This window comes from Sphaeramia orbicularis, chromosome 18 (assembly GCF_902148855.1).
Source record: "Sphaeramia orbicularis chromosome 18, fSphaOr1.1, whole genome shotgun sequence".
Classification (NCBI taxonomy): domain Eukaryota; kingdom Metazoa; phylum Chordata; class Actinopteri; order Kurtiformes; family Apogonidae; genus Sphaeramia; species Sphaeramia orbicularis.
Window position 1 is genome coordinate 44,132,232 of NC_043974.1, and position 17,171 is coordinate 44,149,402.

The 17,171-nt window shown below is 40.2% G+C and overlaps 1 protein-coding gene across 1 annotated transcript in view; it reads left to right on the forward strand.

Annotated features, from left to right (window-relative positions):
* The window catches only part of rbpjb (recombination signal binding protein for immunoglobulin kappa J region b), a 107,884-nt gene extending 96,751 nt beyond the window's left edge, over positions 1 to 11,133 (forward strand). Inside the window, exons 6-11 of the mRNA XM_030162952.1 lie at positions 849 to 986; positions 2,591 to 2,703; positions 3,045 to 3,185; positions 4,436 to 4,591; positions 5,808 to 5,911; positions 8,746 to 11,133. Coding sequence (XP_030018812.1) covers positions 849 to 986; positions 2,591 to 2,703; positions 3,045 to 3,185; positions 4,436 to 4,591; positions 5,808 to 5,911; positions 8,746 to 9,070 — 977 coding nt within the window. The 3' untranslated portion in view covers positions 9,071 to 11,133. The remainder of the gene's footprint in view (positions 1 to 848; positions 987 to 2,590; positions 2,704 to 3,044; positions 3,186 to 4,435; positions 4,592 to 5,807; positions 5,912 to 8,745) is intronic.
* The last annotated feature ends 6,038 nt before the right edge of the window (positions 11,134 to 17,171 follow it).

Consider the following 17,171-nt stretch of genomic DNA (forward strand, 5'->3'; position numbering starts at 1 on the left):
AAACTAAGAAATACTTTAATGTAGAGGATAATGAACTCTTACTAAATAATGTGAAACGTTGGAAAAATCATGAGAAACTTCAACAAAATGATAAAGTTCCTGTAAATCATGAGAAACTTTCTGTAAATGTAAATAAAAAATGACAATATAAACATACAAAATATGAACATTTTGTACATGAGAAAGTCTAGGAAAATGAGAAACCAGTAAAATGATGAGAAACTTTAACAAAATGTTAAAGTTCCTGAAAATAATGAGAAATTGTCAGTAAATGACGCTTCGGTCAAATTTTAAGAAATTTGAAATTTGTAATAATTCAATCCAATCCAACTTTATTTATAAAGCACTTCAAAACAACCACAGTGGACCGAAGTACTGTACAGAAGACTAAAAGCACAATGAAAATTAATAAAAGCATTTTTAAAAAAAAACCATTGAAATCAAATTTTTTAAAAAATGAATCAAACAAGTTAAAATATAAAACGATGTGAGATTTTAATTAAATGAGACACTTTCTGTAGATGTTGAAAAACTAAAAAGGAGAATTGAAGAAACTTTTTGTACAGGAGAAATTTTTGGAAAATGAGAAACTAATAAAATAAGATGAGAAACTTTAATAAAATGAGAAACCTGTGTGATCATAATAATAATCCTACATCCAGGCCCTTGTTTCCTGTTGTGCACCTGTTTGCTGTAGTTGCAGATGTTGTCCACTAGATGGTGGTGCAGGCGCACATTGGCTCTGTTTGACCCAGTTCAGCTGTGTTCAGATGTGGTCCCTCTGACCTGGGATCAGCTGTTTAACCCCTGTGTGTACTTGTGTGTGTGTGTGTGTGTGTCGTCCACAGTCTGTATCGCGTCGGGGACCAAGGTGGCGCTGTTCAACCGGCTTCGATCCCAGACGGTCAGCACGCGCTACCTCCACGTGGAGGGAGGGAACTTCCACGCCAGCTCCCAGCAGTGGGGCGCCTTCTACATCCACCTGTGTACGAGCCCCGCCCACACACAACACACATGGTCACATGGGTTTAGGACAGACATGGGTTTAGGACGTGGGTTTGGCAACGGGGGATTTGGACATTTTGGGGACATGGGTTGTGGACACTGGGTTTTGGACATTGGGTTGTGGACATTGGGTTGTGGACACTGGGTTTTGGACATTGGGTTGTGGACATTGGGTTGTGGACACTGGGTTTTGGACATTGGGTTGTGGACACTGGGTTTGGACATTGGGTTTTGGACACTGGGTTGTGGACATTGGGTTGTGGACACTGGGTTTTGGACATTGGGTTTTGGACACTGGGTTGTGGACATTGGGTTGTGGACACTGGGTTTTGGACATTGGGTTTTGGACATTGGGTTGTGGACACTGGGTTTTGGACACTGGGTTGTGGACATTGGGTTGTGGACATTGGGTTTTGGACACTGGGTTTTGGACATTGGGTTGTGGACACTGGGTTTTGGACATTGGGTTTTGGACATTGGGTTGTGGACATTGGGTTGTGGACACTGGGTTTTGGACATTGGGTTTTGGACATTGGGTTGTGGACACTGGGTTTTGGACATTGGGTTTTGGACATTGGGTTGTGGACACTGGGTTTTGGACATTGGGGTTTGGACATTGGGTTGTGGACACTGGGTTTGGACACTGGGTTGTGGACACTGGGTTGTGGACATTGGGTTGTGGACATTGGGTTGTGGACACTGGGTTTTGGACATTGGGTTTTGGACATTGGGTTGTGGACACTGGGTTTTGGACACTGGGTTGTGGACATTGGGTTGTGGACATTGGGTTTTGGACACTGGGTTGTGGACACTGGGTTGTGGACATTGGGTTGTGGACACTGGGTTGTGGACACTGGGTTTTGGACACTGGGTTTTGGACATTGGGTTGTGGACACTGGGTTTTGGACACTGGGTTTTGGACACTGGGTTGTGGACACTGGGTTTTGGACACTGGGTTTTGGACACTGGGTTGTGGACACTGGGTTGTGGACACTGGGTTTTGGACACTGGGTTGTGGACACTGGGTTGTGGACATTGTGTTTTGAACACTGGGTTTGGACACTGGGTTTTGGACACTGGGTTTTGGACACTGGGTTGTGGACACTGGGTTTTGGACACTGGGTTGTGGACATTGTGTTTTGGACACTGGGTTGTGGACACTGGGTTTTGGACACTGGGTTTTGGACACTGGGTTGTGGACACTGGGTTTTGGACATTGGGTTTTGGACATTGGGTTGTGGACACTGGGTTTTGGACATTGGGTTTTGGACATTGGGTTGTGGACACTGGGTTTTGGACACTGGGTTTTGGACACTGGGTTGTGGACACTGGGTTTTGGACACTGGGTTGTGGACATTGGGTTTTGAACACTGGGTTTTGGACACTGGGTTGTGGACACTGGGTTGTGGACACTGGGTTTTGGACACTGGGTTTGGACACTGGGTTTTGGACACTGGGTTGTGGACATTGTGTTTTGGACACTGGGTTTTGGACACTGGGTTTTGGACACTGGGTTTTGGACACTGGGTTTTGGACATGTGCGTCCCGTGTCCGTCAGTGACGCTGGTGTTTGCTGTGTTTCCAGTGGATGATGAGGAGTCAGAGGGGGAGGAGTTCACTGTGAGAGACGGTTACATCCACTATGGACAGACGGTCAAACTGGTCTGCTCTGTCACCGGCATGGCCCTGCCCAGACTGGTACCAACACACACACACACACACACAGATATAAATAAATAAATAAATGAATAAGTATATATATATATATATATATATATATATATAAAATGTGTATATACACCCATTTATATATATGCACCTATACCCATATATACATATACCCACACCCTCATATACCCCCCCCACACACACACACACACACACACCTCCCTCCAGTTCCAGCTCCCCATCCTCATCCTGGACTTCCCCATGTCTTCAGTCTTTTATCTCCTTCCTCATCCCCTTCTGACCCTCCTCCATCCTCCCTTCCTCCACCCTCCCTCCGTCCTCTGACCCTGTCTCCTGTCCTTGTCTTCCAGATAATCCGTAAGGTGGACAAACAGACGGCGCTGTTGGACGCCGACGACCCCGTCTCCCAGCTCCATAAGTGTGCCTTCTACCTGAAGGACACCGAGCGCATGTACCTGTGCCTTTCCCAAGAAAGGATCATCCAGTTTCAAGTCAGTCACAAGCTACACCCACACACATCTACACCCACACACATCTACACCCACATACATCTACACCCACATACATCTACACCTCCACTCAGGTCTACACCGTCTAATTGCCCTTATGTCAGATTTATGTTCGGTGATGCCTTCAGTACTGAACCCTACCATGGGTGGTCCTCTGTGTCTATACATAAACAGTCTTTTATTTATTTTTAAAGCACTTATCGCTCTTTTACACTCATCAATCACTGTATTACTATTTTTTTACACAGTCATTGTAAAAAGACACTAAAATGTTTTAATTCTGTTTGTCTAGTTCTACTTATTGTGCATCTGTAATGTGAAAACAGCAGAATGCATCATTAATTTCACCATATTCTAATTATTAATAAGTTCTTGTTTTAGCTCACTTAAATATTTAGATTTTAATTGATTTTGATTGTCTTATTGCATTTTTAAAACTACCTTAAGTCTTTTTGTATTAGTACTTTGGTAGATTTTTGTTGTTCCCACAATCAACCATGTTTTATTACTATTTATCATTAATTTTCTGTGTGTTTATATTGTAATTGAGGCGTTCACCACAATCTTTTGTTAGAGAGCGGTTATGATAATAATGGTGATAATAATAATAATAACAATAATAATAATAATAGTAATGAACTTTCAGTTCAGTGCAGCTATTCCTTTGTTCATATGATTATTAACATGCTTTGTTTAAAATGTTTGTTTTTTTTTTTTACCATAAAGTCCCGAAATGTTACTGTATGAGCAGATAGTTAAGCAAGATATTAGTATGAATATTGTGACTATTGAATGATTAAAAAGTAGTATTAATGATAAATTTATGAAGAAAAAATTACATTTGCCAAAAAGTGAGATTAAAATGGAGAATTTACTCGATGCAAACCTGAATATTTTACGAGATTAAACTAATAAATGTACTAGAAGGAGGTTGACCCATCTCTGACGTTAACATGAAAAATGTCGGTGAAAAAAAATGAACATTTGCTCAATTTAAAGAAAAGGCAAATTTACAAGGAGAATTTTGAGATAAAACATGTTCTTTTGAATCTCAAAGAAATAACAGGAACTAACGTCGTTTTAACTGTCGTTTTAGACAGATTAGCAGAGATGCTAACTCAGCTAACATGTACCTCTGGTGTAAACTCTACATTTGTTACATGTTAATTAACAGCTGGGTGCTAACTGTGTGGTTTTTTTGTCCCCCCCCCCCCCCCCGTTCTCGTCTTCAGGCCACTCCATGCCCAAAGGAACCAAACAAGGAGATGATCAACGATGGCGCCTCCTGGACAATCATCAGCACAGACAAAGCTGAATACACTTTCTACGAGGGCATGGGCCCCGTCCACTCACCTGTCACCCCGGTGCCTGTGGTAGAGAGCTTACAGGTACAGGCCCCGCCCACTTTCACCCCAACCCGACTGTTTAGTTTCCAGTATCATCCCACTAATGGACACTAGACACTGGGTTCAGTTATTTTTTACCCCTGATAAGTGCACATGTGGATCTTCTGTAAATTATTGTATCAATAAAAACATCATGAGACTAAGTTGGCTTTGATTGACAGCTCTGAGTCTGTCAGCTTCTGTTTATTGAATAAAACATTATTTTCATTAGTTATACTAAAAGATGACAAGTTTATTGAAATGTAGTTTTCCTCGAATTAAATGCCAACCTGTTGGCTCCAAATTAGCTCATATTAGCATAGTTTAGCCACATTAGCTCATGTCAACATTAAACAGTTTTGTATTAAGTAGTATTGCTAGCGCTAATTATTTGCTAGTTTATATCATATGGTAATAGGCATTAACATTTGTTTGTGTTTACATTCAGCACTTAGCTTAAAGTAGCTGTTATTTAAAATGTGATAGTTAGGAAAGTGGTTGCCTGTTTTTGATAAATTAGCATTAGCTTAACAAGTTTAACGTCAGTCTTTATTTTCCACAAACTAGCTCCCCCTAGTATAAACATCCAGATTAATACTAATATTGTCCTGTTTTGCTGGAATTAACGATAAACATGTGCACATTTAGCAAGAAGCTAAAATTACACGATGGAGTTAAACATAACAATGTTGGTTAGCAGCATTTCCTGTATTTTTTGTTAGCATCGTTGTTTTTTTTTACTTTATTTCTTTACTATATTGCACATTAATGAATATATTATATAATATAAATGTAAGTATGTTAGAGTTAGCATAGCAATTAATTGTAATCTGTAGTCCCTTGGCAGATTAAAAACAATAAAACAACTACATATCTCAAAATAAATACAGTCTAAGATGAGAAAAGTTCATTTGGGTCCTAATAAATATGGTATGAAGTACATGTTTTAATGTGTAAGAATTAAAGTGTCCGTGTTATATATATGTAGAATATATAGCACAACACATAAAACACTAAAACAGAGTTAGCATTAGGTTACGCAAGAAAGTGTTAGCATTAGCATTAGCATGTGTAATTTCAACGCTCTTCCACAGCCATAAAAATTAACTTATATGGTGAGGTTATGGGGGATACATCTGTCTAATCATAGATTTCAGTTTTTCTTTCCTGTTGTTTATTAAATCTTTTGTTAAATTGAGTCCGTCGTCCTGTTTCGCAGCTAAACGGCGGCGGAGACGTGGCCATGCTGGAGCTGACGGGACAGAACTTCACTCCAAATCTGCGGGTCTGGTTTGGAGACGTCGAGGCTGAGACCATGTACAGGTGGGACTGGACCCGGTTTAGTCTGACATTCCATCCCTCAGGTGCAGTTTAGTAGAACCCCTTCCATTTGGTCTGAACTGGGGTAAAATTAAATCTATCGCAGCTGTTTTCGATTGTCGATCAGTTAGAAATCAGCATCATGTGTAGGGGTGTTAGAAAATATTGGTTCTGCAATATATCGTAATATTTCATTTCCCAATACTGTATCGATATTAAAAAGTACTGTATTGATATTTTTAGGTATTTATTCAAATGCAGATATGACGGAGGTTCGTTTCTGTTTTTTTGGTTTTCTTCATTGTTTATATCTTATTTATTATTATTTAACACTCTTTTATTAAATAAGGTTAGTTCCTTTGTTGGGATTGCACAAAAATAATGTTCTGAACTAACAGAATATGAACATTTGAACAGGATCTTAAGCTGTAATGTCTGTAAAACATAATTTCAGTTTGAACAAAGGAACATTTTGTGATGAAACATCAGATCCTGTTCTGATCAAATAAAAATGTGTTTAGTGTTTGTGCAGATTTCTGCTGTAATTCAGTTCTTCTAGGTAATAAGCATTTTTAAAAAAGAAACAAACAAAACATTACCTTTTTAACAGTATCATAAATCATATCAAGATCAATCGTATCATGATCCTAGTTTTGTGATTTGTATCGTAACACCAAATTCTTGCCAATACACAGTCCTAGTCATGTGACATTAGACTCTACTGAGCATGTGCACATTGTGTTAGCGGTGCTGAAGCTCAGGTTGTATTCAGACTGACGTAGTTAGAGGTTTCCTTCAGGCTCCATCTGTTCCCGTTTGAACATAAGCCTGTGGTTGTTTTTCCGATGCGAGTCGAGTCGTATAAATGGATCTGACCCTCAGTCGAACCTCCTCTATGTCGGCTTTAATTTAAGTTTTTATGGCTTTCTGTGCCGCCCACTGGGCTTCACCCAGTCTGTAGTTTGTTTAGCAAAGAGTGACTGAAACACTCAGACTTAAGGAGTCAAATTAGAGCGTGTCCTTTCAGTTTTGTCACAACGTTTCTAAAGAGATTACAGCGAATATGTGATAAAACGAGCAACAGTTAATTCATACGGAACATTTAAGAAGCTGAAGTCCGAACACAGAAAGACAAGAATACAGAAATAGTACAAGTATATTAAAAGTTATTAAGGAAAATAATAAAAATGAGAATAACCAGTTCTGCTGTTGTACAGTATGTTTATATCAGGGGTGTTAAACATGCGGTCCGTGGGCCAAAACCGGTCCCAAACAGTCCAGTCCAGTCCACAGGATGAAAAATGACACTGAAGGTTTTAACAATCACTGATGTTTAAACCATTTTAGTTCCGATTCCACAGTCAGACCCATGTTCTAAAGTGGATCAGAACCAGTAAAATACTAACAGATTAACCTGTAAATAATGACAAATATTCTTTTGTTAGTAGTTGTCATTATTTATAGGTTAATATGATAGTATTTAATAATAATAATAATAATAATAATAATAATAATAATAATAATAATAATAATAATAATGACAAATTTTATTTGTAGGTGCCTTTCAGGGCACTCAAGGTCACCATACAGAGTTGTAAAAAATAAATAAAACATAATTAAAATTACACATATATAAAACACATAGGTACCTAAAATGGCAGTAGATAAAAGTAAAATCCTGGAGTTTTGGAATTTATTGAACTGGTCTGACCCACTTTAGATCATATGGGTCTGAATGTGGAACCTGAACTAAAGTGACTTCGTCAGCTCTGATCCAAACACATGTTCAGCTGGAGTTACATCTGCTGACATGATTTCTTAATGTTTTGATGAAATAATAACGACTCTACAGCGACGTCTTCCACATTTTCCTGGATCAAATCTGCATGGGCTGCAGACATTTCCAGGGGAGCCTCTGAAACAGCCGATCATAGCTCTGATGGTCCAGTATCTACAGCCTGGGTCAGGGAAACGCAACGTAACGTCCAAATCTCCAGCCGAGCCAGGCCTGACAGGCAGGTTTAAGGGCCAGAAATAAGAGTCTGATCTGATGTTAAAACGTCCATGATCAGACCTGACCTGGACTGGAACATCCACTAAACAGAAACACCAACGAGCTTCAGTCTGTCGACATTTTATCTGGCTTCAAATGATCTTCAAACGAATCCACACGTCACATAAAGATGTTGATGATGATGGACAGGATTATAAAGAGCACATGAGAGGGACAGGTCAGGTTGGACAATTGGGCACAAAGCAACAGATAGTGGAGGATGAAGATGAACTAAAGAGGAAGAGGAGGTTTGTGGGTGTGGTGAGGGAGGACATGAAGGAGATGAAAAAGTAGGAGGAGTCAGGAGGCGCAGGACATAGACATATGGCCCAGGTATTAGATGGATTCTGACTTCCATTCAGGACAGGCAGGTGCTACATGTAGACATATGGCCCAAGAATTAGACGGATCCCAACCGGCATTCAGAACAGGCAGAGCTACATGTAGACATGTGACCCAGGTATTACATGGATCTTGAGCTCCATTCGGGACAGGCAGGGCTTCATGTAGCCTTATGACCCAGGCATTAGACGGATCCGGACCTCCATTCAGAACAAGCAGGGGCTACATGTAGACATATGGCCTGGGAATTAGACGGATCCCAACCACCATTTGGAACAGGCAGGGCTACATGTAGATATGTGACCCAGGTATTACATGGATCCTCACCCTGGTATTACATGGATCAAGATCTCCATTCAGGACAGGCAGGGCTTCATGTAGCCTTATGACCCAGTTATTAGACGGATCCTGACCCGTGTTGTTTCTCCTGGTTCTGGTCCAGGTGTGCGGAGAGCATGCTGTGCGTGGTGCCCGACATCTCCGCTTTCCGCGAGGGCTGGCGCTGGGTGCGGCAGCCCGTCCAGGTTCCCGTCACGCTGGTGAGGAACGACGGCATCATCTACTCCACCACACTGACCTTCACCTACACGCCGGAGCCGGGGCCGCGGCCCCACTGCAGCGCCGCCGGGGCCATCCTGAGGGCGGGCAACTCCAGCCTGCTGAGCAGCAACAGCAACAGCCAGGAGCCCGGCTCGGCCGTGTACGGCCCCAACAGCACCTCCAACGCCGGGGTGACGTCCTCCACCGCCGCCGCCGTGGTCTCCTAACGCACACCGGGGCCACGCCACATGCCTTGAGCAGATATACCAGGAGGTATACCAGACTATGGGAATAATAAACAAACTGACTCACTCTGAAGTGCTGCGAATGAATTTTTGGATACAAAGAAGCTGAAACGTGGGCGGGACAAACGGAGCGGGAGGATTGGCTCCTCCCCCGTCGTGGTTACTTTAGGGACCTGCCGATCCAGTCCTGGTGTTTGGAGTGACGTCCCTTCAGACTCAGAGCACCAGCACCTTTTACAGCTGTGAGAATGAAACCGCAACAACAATACATCCACCACGGAAATTCAAAAACAAAACAAAACACAATCTGTTTTTTTTTTGTTTTGTTTGTTTGTTTTTTGGCACCCGCCCCCCCCTTCCCACAGGCTCCGCCCACCTCCTTGTGTTGAGTTTGTTTTGGCGTCGGTTTGTGGTTTCTACAGGATGGATGTATTGTTGTTGGACGCAGAGGGACACACATAAAACGTGACGATAACATAGTTTTTATGGACCAAGGATCTTGTATAAGCTTTAGTAAAGGTACATTTTTCTCCATACCTTTTTTGTATTAAACATATAGTCCACTTTTGTTACCAAATAGTTTCTACTCTTCCTCTGAGCTCGGGCTTTGTGTTTCCCCTTTGAGGTCCAAAATCCCAACCTGTATTTTACGCCTCTTTGGATTATTTTTTTAACTCTTGCTTCTTCTTCTTCTTCTTCTTCTTTTGTTGGGAAAAAAATCTGAAGTCTTGGTTGTTTATTACATACAAGAAGGTTTTTGTTTTCTTTTGTTTTTTTGTTTTTTTTTTAAATTGGGGAATAACCTCAGAGGGCCTATTTTTTATCATTGGTTTTTATGAAGTCTTTAAAAAGAAAAGCTTTAAGCAACGCCTCTGCCTTGCCTGCAATACTCTTATGTGCGCTATGTCTCCGTTGGAACCTAAACCCATCAGTCCATCTCACATGGAGCCATAGCAACGGCCAACATTTGCAGAAAACCGAAAAAAAAAAAAAAAAAAAAAAACACCCTAGACTTCCACGGTTCCGAATCGACTCCTGTTCAACCTAATGTAATAACGTAGACTTAACGGATAGCCTTAGTACTGTATATTCTTACTGTGTACACGGTCGAAGCGATCACATATCTAATATCCTGTATCGGTCACTGTATCGTCAAAACAACTTCCTGCTCCAACTGCACCCGGCGAAAGGCGTCTTCCATGGCGTTTCCACGGCGACGGACTATATCCCAATTCGATGTGGCCTTAACTGATAACGATTCTCCCGAAACGTCTCACCTTTTTTTTTTCTTTCTTATCTGCTGTTTACTTACGTTGGAAGAACAACAACAACATCATCAAGAGTCTCGCTTCATATCGACTGAACGCCGCCGCCGCCGTGCAGCTGCAACAACCGCCTTCCGGAAGGATCTCCACGCCTTCGTTTTTCTTGGTGTACAAGTACAAAAAAGTACAATAACCCAGTTTTTTATGGTGGTGCCGGTGCGATGCCGGCGACTTTTCACTTTTTGGTACAAATGTGTCACGAGCGCTGTAAGCTCTGTTCAGCCTTCTTCGCCTTTTTGAGAATCTCCTGTGGTTTTTTTTTTTGTTTGTTTGTTTTTCTTTTGTCTTTGCAGAAACATGTACATTGTAAACTCACTGTCGGAGTAGTTGCACTCATCGTGTTCATGGCGACTGCGTCTCCTGTCGGAGTATAAAGGCCTTCTAAATGTATTGTTGAAGATGTGCATTTCCAAACATACAGCAATATTGTACAGGTCATTACGTCTTCTTGTCAGCATTTTTCTTTTTTTTTTCTTTGTTTTTTTGTTTTTTGTCCGCCTGAGCACTAGTTCACCAGCCAGCAAATATATATAAATATATATATGTGTGTGTGTGTGTGTGTGTGTGTGTGAGAGTGTGTGTGTGTGATTGTCGTACATAGTTGCTGTAATGGAAAACTGAGTTAGACTCGCTCCATTTACAACCGCTTTCCAAGAAAAAAAAAAAAAAAACACACAAAAAAAAGTCAAATAAATGGGATTCTTTGCCGTCTTCCACCGGGATCCACACATTCAAAGGCAATACCTGCGATCTTAGTATTTACAGTACGACTGTAAAACCGGGAAAAACTACAACACGAAATACTGTAACGTGAATGTCTGCGCAACCAAGTTTTGTACAAACCCTGGAAATAGGAAAAGGAACAAAAAAGGATTCGCTTGCACCCCCCCCTCCCCCCGTCGATGTAAAAATAAGAGTAAAGTTAAGTTATGGCCCCGCCCACATGTCCGTCATTAATGTTAAATGTTTTATATGTAATGTTGATATTTTGTTAAATTATTGCTACAGTCTCCCCCTTGTTCTAATGAAGAAGTGCATTATCGCCCACGTCGGCCTGGGTGGGCGGGCTTTAGGATCCACTTCCTGTGTTTTTGTACATTCGCCTGGAGCGTCTGCGTCGCCGCAGTTACATCGGTTTATTCTGACGAGTTCTGGGTCGCGACGCAAAAATAAGGGCTGTGGTGACGAAAAGGAGCGAAGATGGTCCGGTTAATGAGGACGTTTGACCGACAACTGGAAAAATAAGAACAAGTCCAAACAGCTGGAATCTGCTGGATTTATCTGGTTTAAACGAGTCAAAAACTGTTCATACGATTGTATCAATTAATTTGTTTGTTTCTGTCGTTTTCCATTAAACCTGTAGTTTTATTTTGGTCTAAAAAGAGTCGACCTTTAACTTTAAACCGACTTCTTTATGGGTGTAAAACCAGGTTATTGTTGTTAAACCACAGCCTTTATTTTGGAACTGAACCTTAAATCCTGTTCATCAGCTGTTGGACTTGGACATGAGGGAACTGAAGGTGAGATTTGGACTCGTTTCTGACTCGTGTCCGGCTTGTGTCAGACTCGTATCCAACTCCTGTCTGACTCGTGTTTGACTCGTTTCAGGCTCGTATCCAACTCGTGTTCGACTCGTTTCTGACTCATGTCCAACTTGTGTCAGACTCATTTCTGACTTGTTTCTGACTCGTGTCTGACTCATATCCGACTCGTGTTCGACTCGTTTCTAACTCATGTCCAACTTGTGTCTGACCCATGTTTGACTCGTTTCAGGCTCATATCCGACTTGTGTCCGACTCGTTTCCGTCGGTGCTACAGCGTTGGTGTAGCATCCAAACCCCGCCCCTTTACTCTGGATGGAGGCTGCTGCCCCCCCCCCCCCCCCCATACCAATGGATTTCTGTTTACACAGAGGCGAAAACACTGCCTCCTCTTCCTCCTCCCCCTCCTCTTCCTCCTCCTCTTCCTCCCCCTCCTCTTCTTCCTCCTCCTCTTCCTCCCCCTTCTCTTCCTCTTCCTCCTCCTCTTCCTCCCCCTCTTCCTCCCCCTCCTCTTCCTCCTCCTCCTCTTCCTCCCCCTTCTCTTCCTCTTCCTCCTCCTCCCCCTCCTCCTCCTCTTCCTCTTCCTCCCCCTCCTCTTCCTCTTCCTCTTCCTCCTCCTCCTCTTCCTCCCCTTCTCTTCCTCTTCCTCCTCCTCCCCCTCCTCCTCCTCTTCCTCTTCCTCCCCCTCCTCTTCCTCCTCCTCCTCTTCCTCCCCCTTCTCTTCCTCTTCCTCCTCCTCCCCCTCCTCCTCCTCTTCCTCCTCTTCCTCTTCCTCCTCCTCCTCCTCCTCCTCCTCTTCCTCCTCTTCCTCTTCCTCCTCCTCCCCCTCCTCCTCCTCTTCCTCTTCCTCCTCTTCCTCTTCCTCCCCCTCCTCTTCCTCCTCCTCTTCCTCCTCCCCCTCCTCTTCCTCTTCCTCCTCTTCCTCCTCCTCCTCCTCCTCCTCACCTTCATCATCTCTGCTCCTATTGGCTCTATATATCGGGGGGTGATGCATTGCTTTTTGTATAAAATAAATGTGTCGCCTTGACAATCGCAGACGGTTTACAGTTGATTTTAGGGAGGAATCACTTGACAAAAACGCTGATTTTAAAAAAAAAAATTAAAAAAAATGGGATAAAGTGTCAAAAAGGGGTCGTTAATGTTACATGCCTTTTTGTAAAACGCTGTATTAATATGAATATTAACCTGGTGACAAAGCTTTGAGAGAGGAAAAAAAATAGCATTTGCGATGTTTCTCCAGAATCTCCATAGGTAACAGGTGTCTTCAGTGTGTCTGCTCATATGTTTTATTCTTCCAAAAGCAGCTGTTGTGTTTTTGTTTTGTTTTTGTTTTTTTGTTTTTATAATGAGCTCTGAACAATGTATGTATCCTCTAATATGCCAAATGTCTTTTATAATGTAGTTTTCATGCACTGCTAAACAAACAGGGCAGAGTGAGAGGCAGCTTTAAACCCTTCTCTGTCGCGTTCAGCCTTACGTGGATTATTCTTATTCAGATTCTGGGGCTGTTTGCACTACAGAGCGCTAACCTGTCCTTTTAACTCTCACATTTACACCTTTTCTTCTACGGACGTTTGGGGTTTTCTCACCTTTTTCAGCCCTTCTTCTTTTGCAGCCTGTCGTGCTTTTTGGCTTCGCAGTCCCATTTCTTTCGGTCCGTCTCCACCTTCGTCCTCCTCTTCCTCCTCGTCTTCTGTATCTGTGTATTATTCTAGTGATGGTCAGCAGAGGTGTCATTGTGGTAGTTTTACTCAGTGCTCAAAGGGTTGCTGATGGTAGAAACCTGTGCCGTTTGTAACATTTTAGCAATAACGTCAAAAACAAGGGGACGGTTTTTTTGTTGTTTTTTTTTCTTCGGTTTCTTTTTTTTTTTTTTTTAGTTTGTTTTTGTACATATTGCAGCTCCAGATCATTGCTCAAATCTGTATGTCATTAAAAGAAGAAAAAAACGAGAAAAAACTTGCAATATTGGCATAAAAATGAGAAATAAAAAAGTGATATAAAACTTCATTTGTACGTGGTTTTTAATTGACACTGATGATGTTTAATTTGTGAAAATTCACTCTTCTTTGACATAACTTCTAATTTTGTCATTTTAATTTGTATTTTCTCCACTTACTACAATTATATTGGTCACTTAATTTTTTATTTTGTCCTATAAAATGAGTCGACCTCTCACACTGAAAAAAGGAAAAAACAAGAAAAAACTTGCAATATTGGCATAAAAAACATGTAAAATTTCATTTGTTCATGGTTTTCAATTGATGTTTTAATTTATGCAGTTTAGCTGCGAAAATTCACTCTTTGACGACAAATTCTAGTTTTGTCATTTTAATTTGTATTTTCTCCATTTAATACAGTTATATCTGTCAGTAAATGAACAGCCTTTAGCATTTATAACTTTTAGTTTGTACATTAAAATGAGTCGGCCTCTAACACTGAAAAAAGAAGAAAACAAGAAAAAACTTGCAGTATTGGCATAAAAAAGTGATATTAAACTTCATTTGTACATGGTTTTTAATTGACGATGTTTAATTTGTACAATTTAGCCACGAAAATTCACTTGTCTTTGACAAAACTTCTAATTTTGTCGTCTTAATCTGTATTTTCTCCATTTAATACAGTTATATCTGTCAGTATATAAAAAGCTTTTCACGTTTATAGCTTTTATTTTGTTCTTTAAAAGTCGAACACTGATCATATAAATGATAAATAATGAATCAGTCGATCAAATCTGTCACTAAAAGAAGGAAAAAACTGGAAAAACCTTCCAATATGTGGATAAAAATGTGAAATGAAGTGACCTCAGACTCCATTTGTGCATGTTTTTAATTAATAGTCAGAAGCGAATGTCATTAAAAGAAGAAAAAAATGGGAAAAAATGCAATATTGGCATAAAAATGAGAAATAAAAAAGTAATATAAAACTTTATTTGCACATGGTGAAAAAGTGATGATATTTTAAATTACGAAAATTCACTCTTTTTTTGACAGAACTTCTAATTTTGTCATTTTAATTTTAATTTTCTCCATTTAATGCAGTTATATCTGTTAGTAAATAAAGAGCTTTTATTTTGTACTTTAAAATGAGTCAACCTCTAACACTGATCATATAAATGACGATAAATAGGAAAAAAACTGGAAAAACCTTCAAATATCTGTATAAAAATGTGAAATGAAGTGACCTCCGACTGCATTTGTGCATGTTTTTAATTGATATTCACAAAAAATGTAATTAAAAGAAGAAAAAAATGAGAAAAAACGTGCAATACTGGCGTAATAATTTTGCTGTCTTAATTTGTATTTTCTCCACTTAATACAATTATATCGTTCAGTTAATAGCTTTTATTTTGTTCTTTAAATGTCGACCTTTAACACTGATCATATAAACAACAATACATAATGAATCAATCAATCAAATCTGACACTAAAAGAAGGAAAAAACTAGAAAAAACCCTCTAATATGTGGATAAAAATGTGAAATAAAGTGACCTCAGACTGCATTTGTGCATGTTTTTAATTGATATTCAGAATCGAAGCGTTTTTACAGTTTTACTTCACATGTTTTCCTTCTCCGTGGCGGTGGGGGCGGGGCTTTGGGCGTGGCCGAAGTCCAAATGGAGCTCTTATCCCTGCAGGATTCCCAGCAGATCTGTGTTCTTTCCAACACTTGTCCTGAACCTCATGCCCTCGGCCGTCCTTCAAACCCACTTTTATTAAAGCCGTTAAAAGCTCCCAGTAGCTCTCGGTCGAACACTTTAAGTCTTTATATGGTCGACCTGAAGGCGGACGCTCTCACAGTCCCTCGTCGTCATGGACGCCGCTGACGACAAAAACCTCCGGGACGATGGTTTTACATTCAGGTCGATGACGAGACACGACACGACGGAGGCCGGAGTCAGAAAGGCACATGCAAAAATAAAAAAAACAACAACAACAGATACACGGAAACAAACGGCGCTACATAAACGCTGCCGTGGCGACCAATGGGAATCAGGCGAGGGATTCTGGGAATTCAGTCTTTGAAGAAGGGGATGCAGGTGTGAAAAGTCCCAGAAAAACGATAAGGACGCTTCCCATCGAACACACAGTCCAAAGCTTTAACCAAACAAACAGTGGGACTGGGTCAAGGCCGAGCACAGGACTGTTTACGCCCTGCAGGGGCCTTACCGAACCGTTAGCGGCGTCCAGATAACGCCTGTTTACGAAAAACCACGTGTTCAACACTTTCAGCTGATGAAGTTATAAAGTATCAGACCTTTGAACAGAGATCATCACATTAGGAGTCATTATATTCCTTCATTTAAACATATTGGGAGCTGATTAGCTTAGCTTAGCCTAGCTTAGCACAGGGGTCTCAAACATGTGACTCGGGGGCCAAATGCGACACGCCGAAGGTTCCAATCGGGCCCGTAGGATGTTTTTTTGCACAGTGAAAAATTCCACAGTCTTGAATTGAATTAAGAAAAAAAGGCTTGAATTAAGGAAAAAAATGTTGAATTCAGCAAAAAAAAAAAAAAAAATCTTCAATTAAGCAAAAAAAAAAAAAAAAATCTTCCATTAAGCCAAAAAAATCTTGAATTAAGCAAAAAAATCTTGAACTAAGCAAAAAAAAAAAAACTTGAATTAAGCAAAAAAAAAATCTTGAATGAAGCAAAAAAAATTTTGAATTAAGTAAAAAAAAATCTTGGACTAAGCCAAAAAAAATCTTCAATTAAGCAAAAAAAAAAATCTTCAATTAAGCAAAAAAATCTTCAATTAAGCAAAAAAAAATCTTGGACTAAGCAAAAAAAATCTTCAATTAAGCAACAAAAAAAAAATCTTTGAGTAAGCAAAAAAAAAAATCTTCAATTAAGCAAAAAAAAAAAATCTTCAATTAAGCCAAAAAAATCTTCAATTAAGCAAAAAAATAAAATAAAATCTTCAATTAAGCCAAAAAATCTTCAATTAAGCAAAAAATCTTGAACAAAGCAGAAAAAAAAAACTTGAATTAAGCAAAAAAAAAAAAAAAATCTTCGACTAAGCAAAAAAAAATCTTCAATTAAGCAAAAAAAAATCTTCAACTTCAAAGTTTTGTCTTTGTTTTAGTGCAAAAAATAACATTAAATTATGAAAATATTCACATTTACGAACTATCCTGTAAACAATAAATGTGAATAACCTGAACAAATATGAACAACCTGAAATGTCTGAAGAAAATTCAGCCCAGTTGGAACTC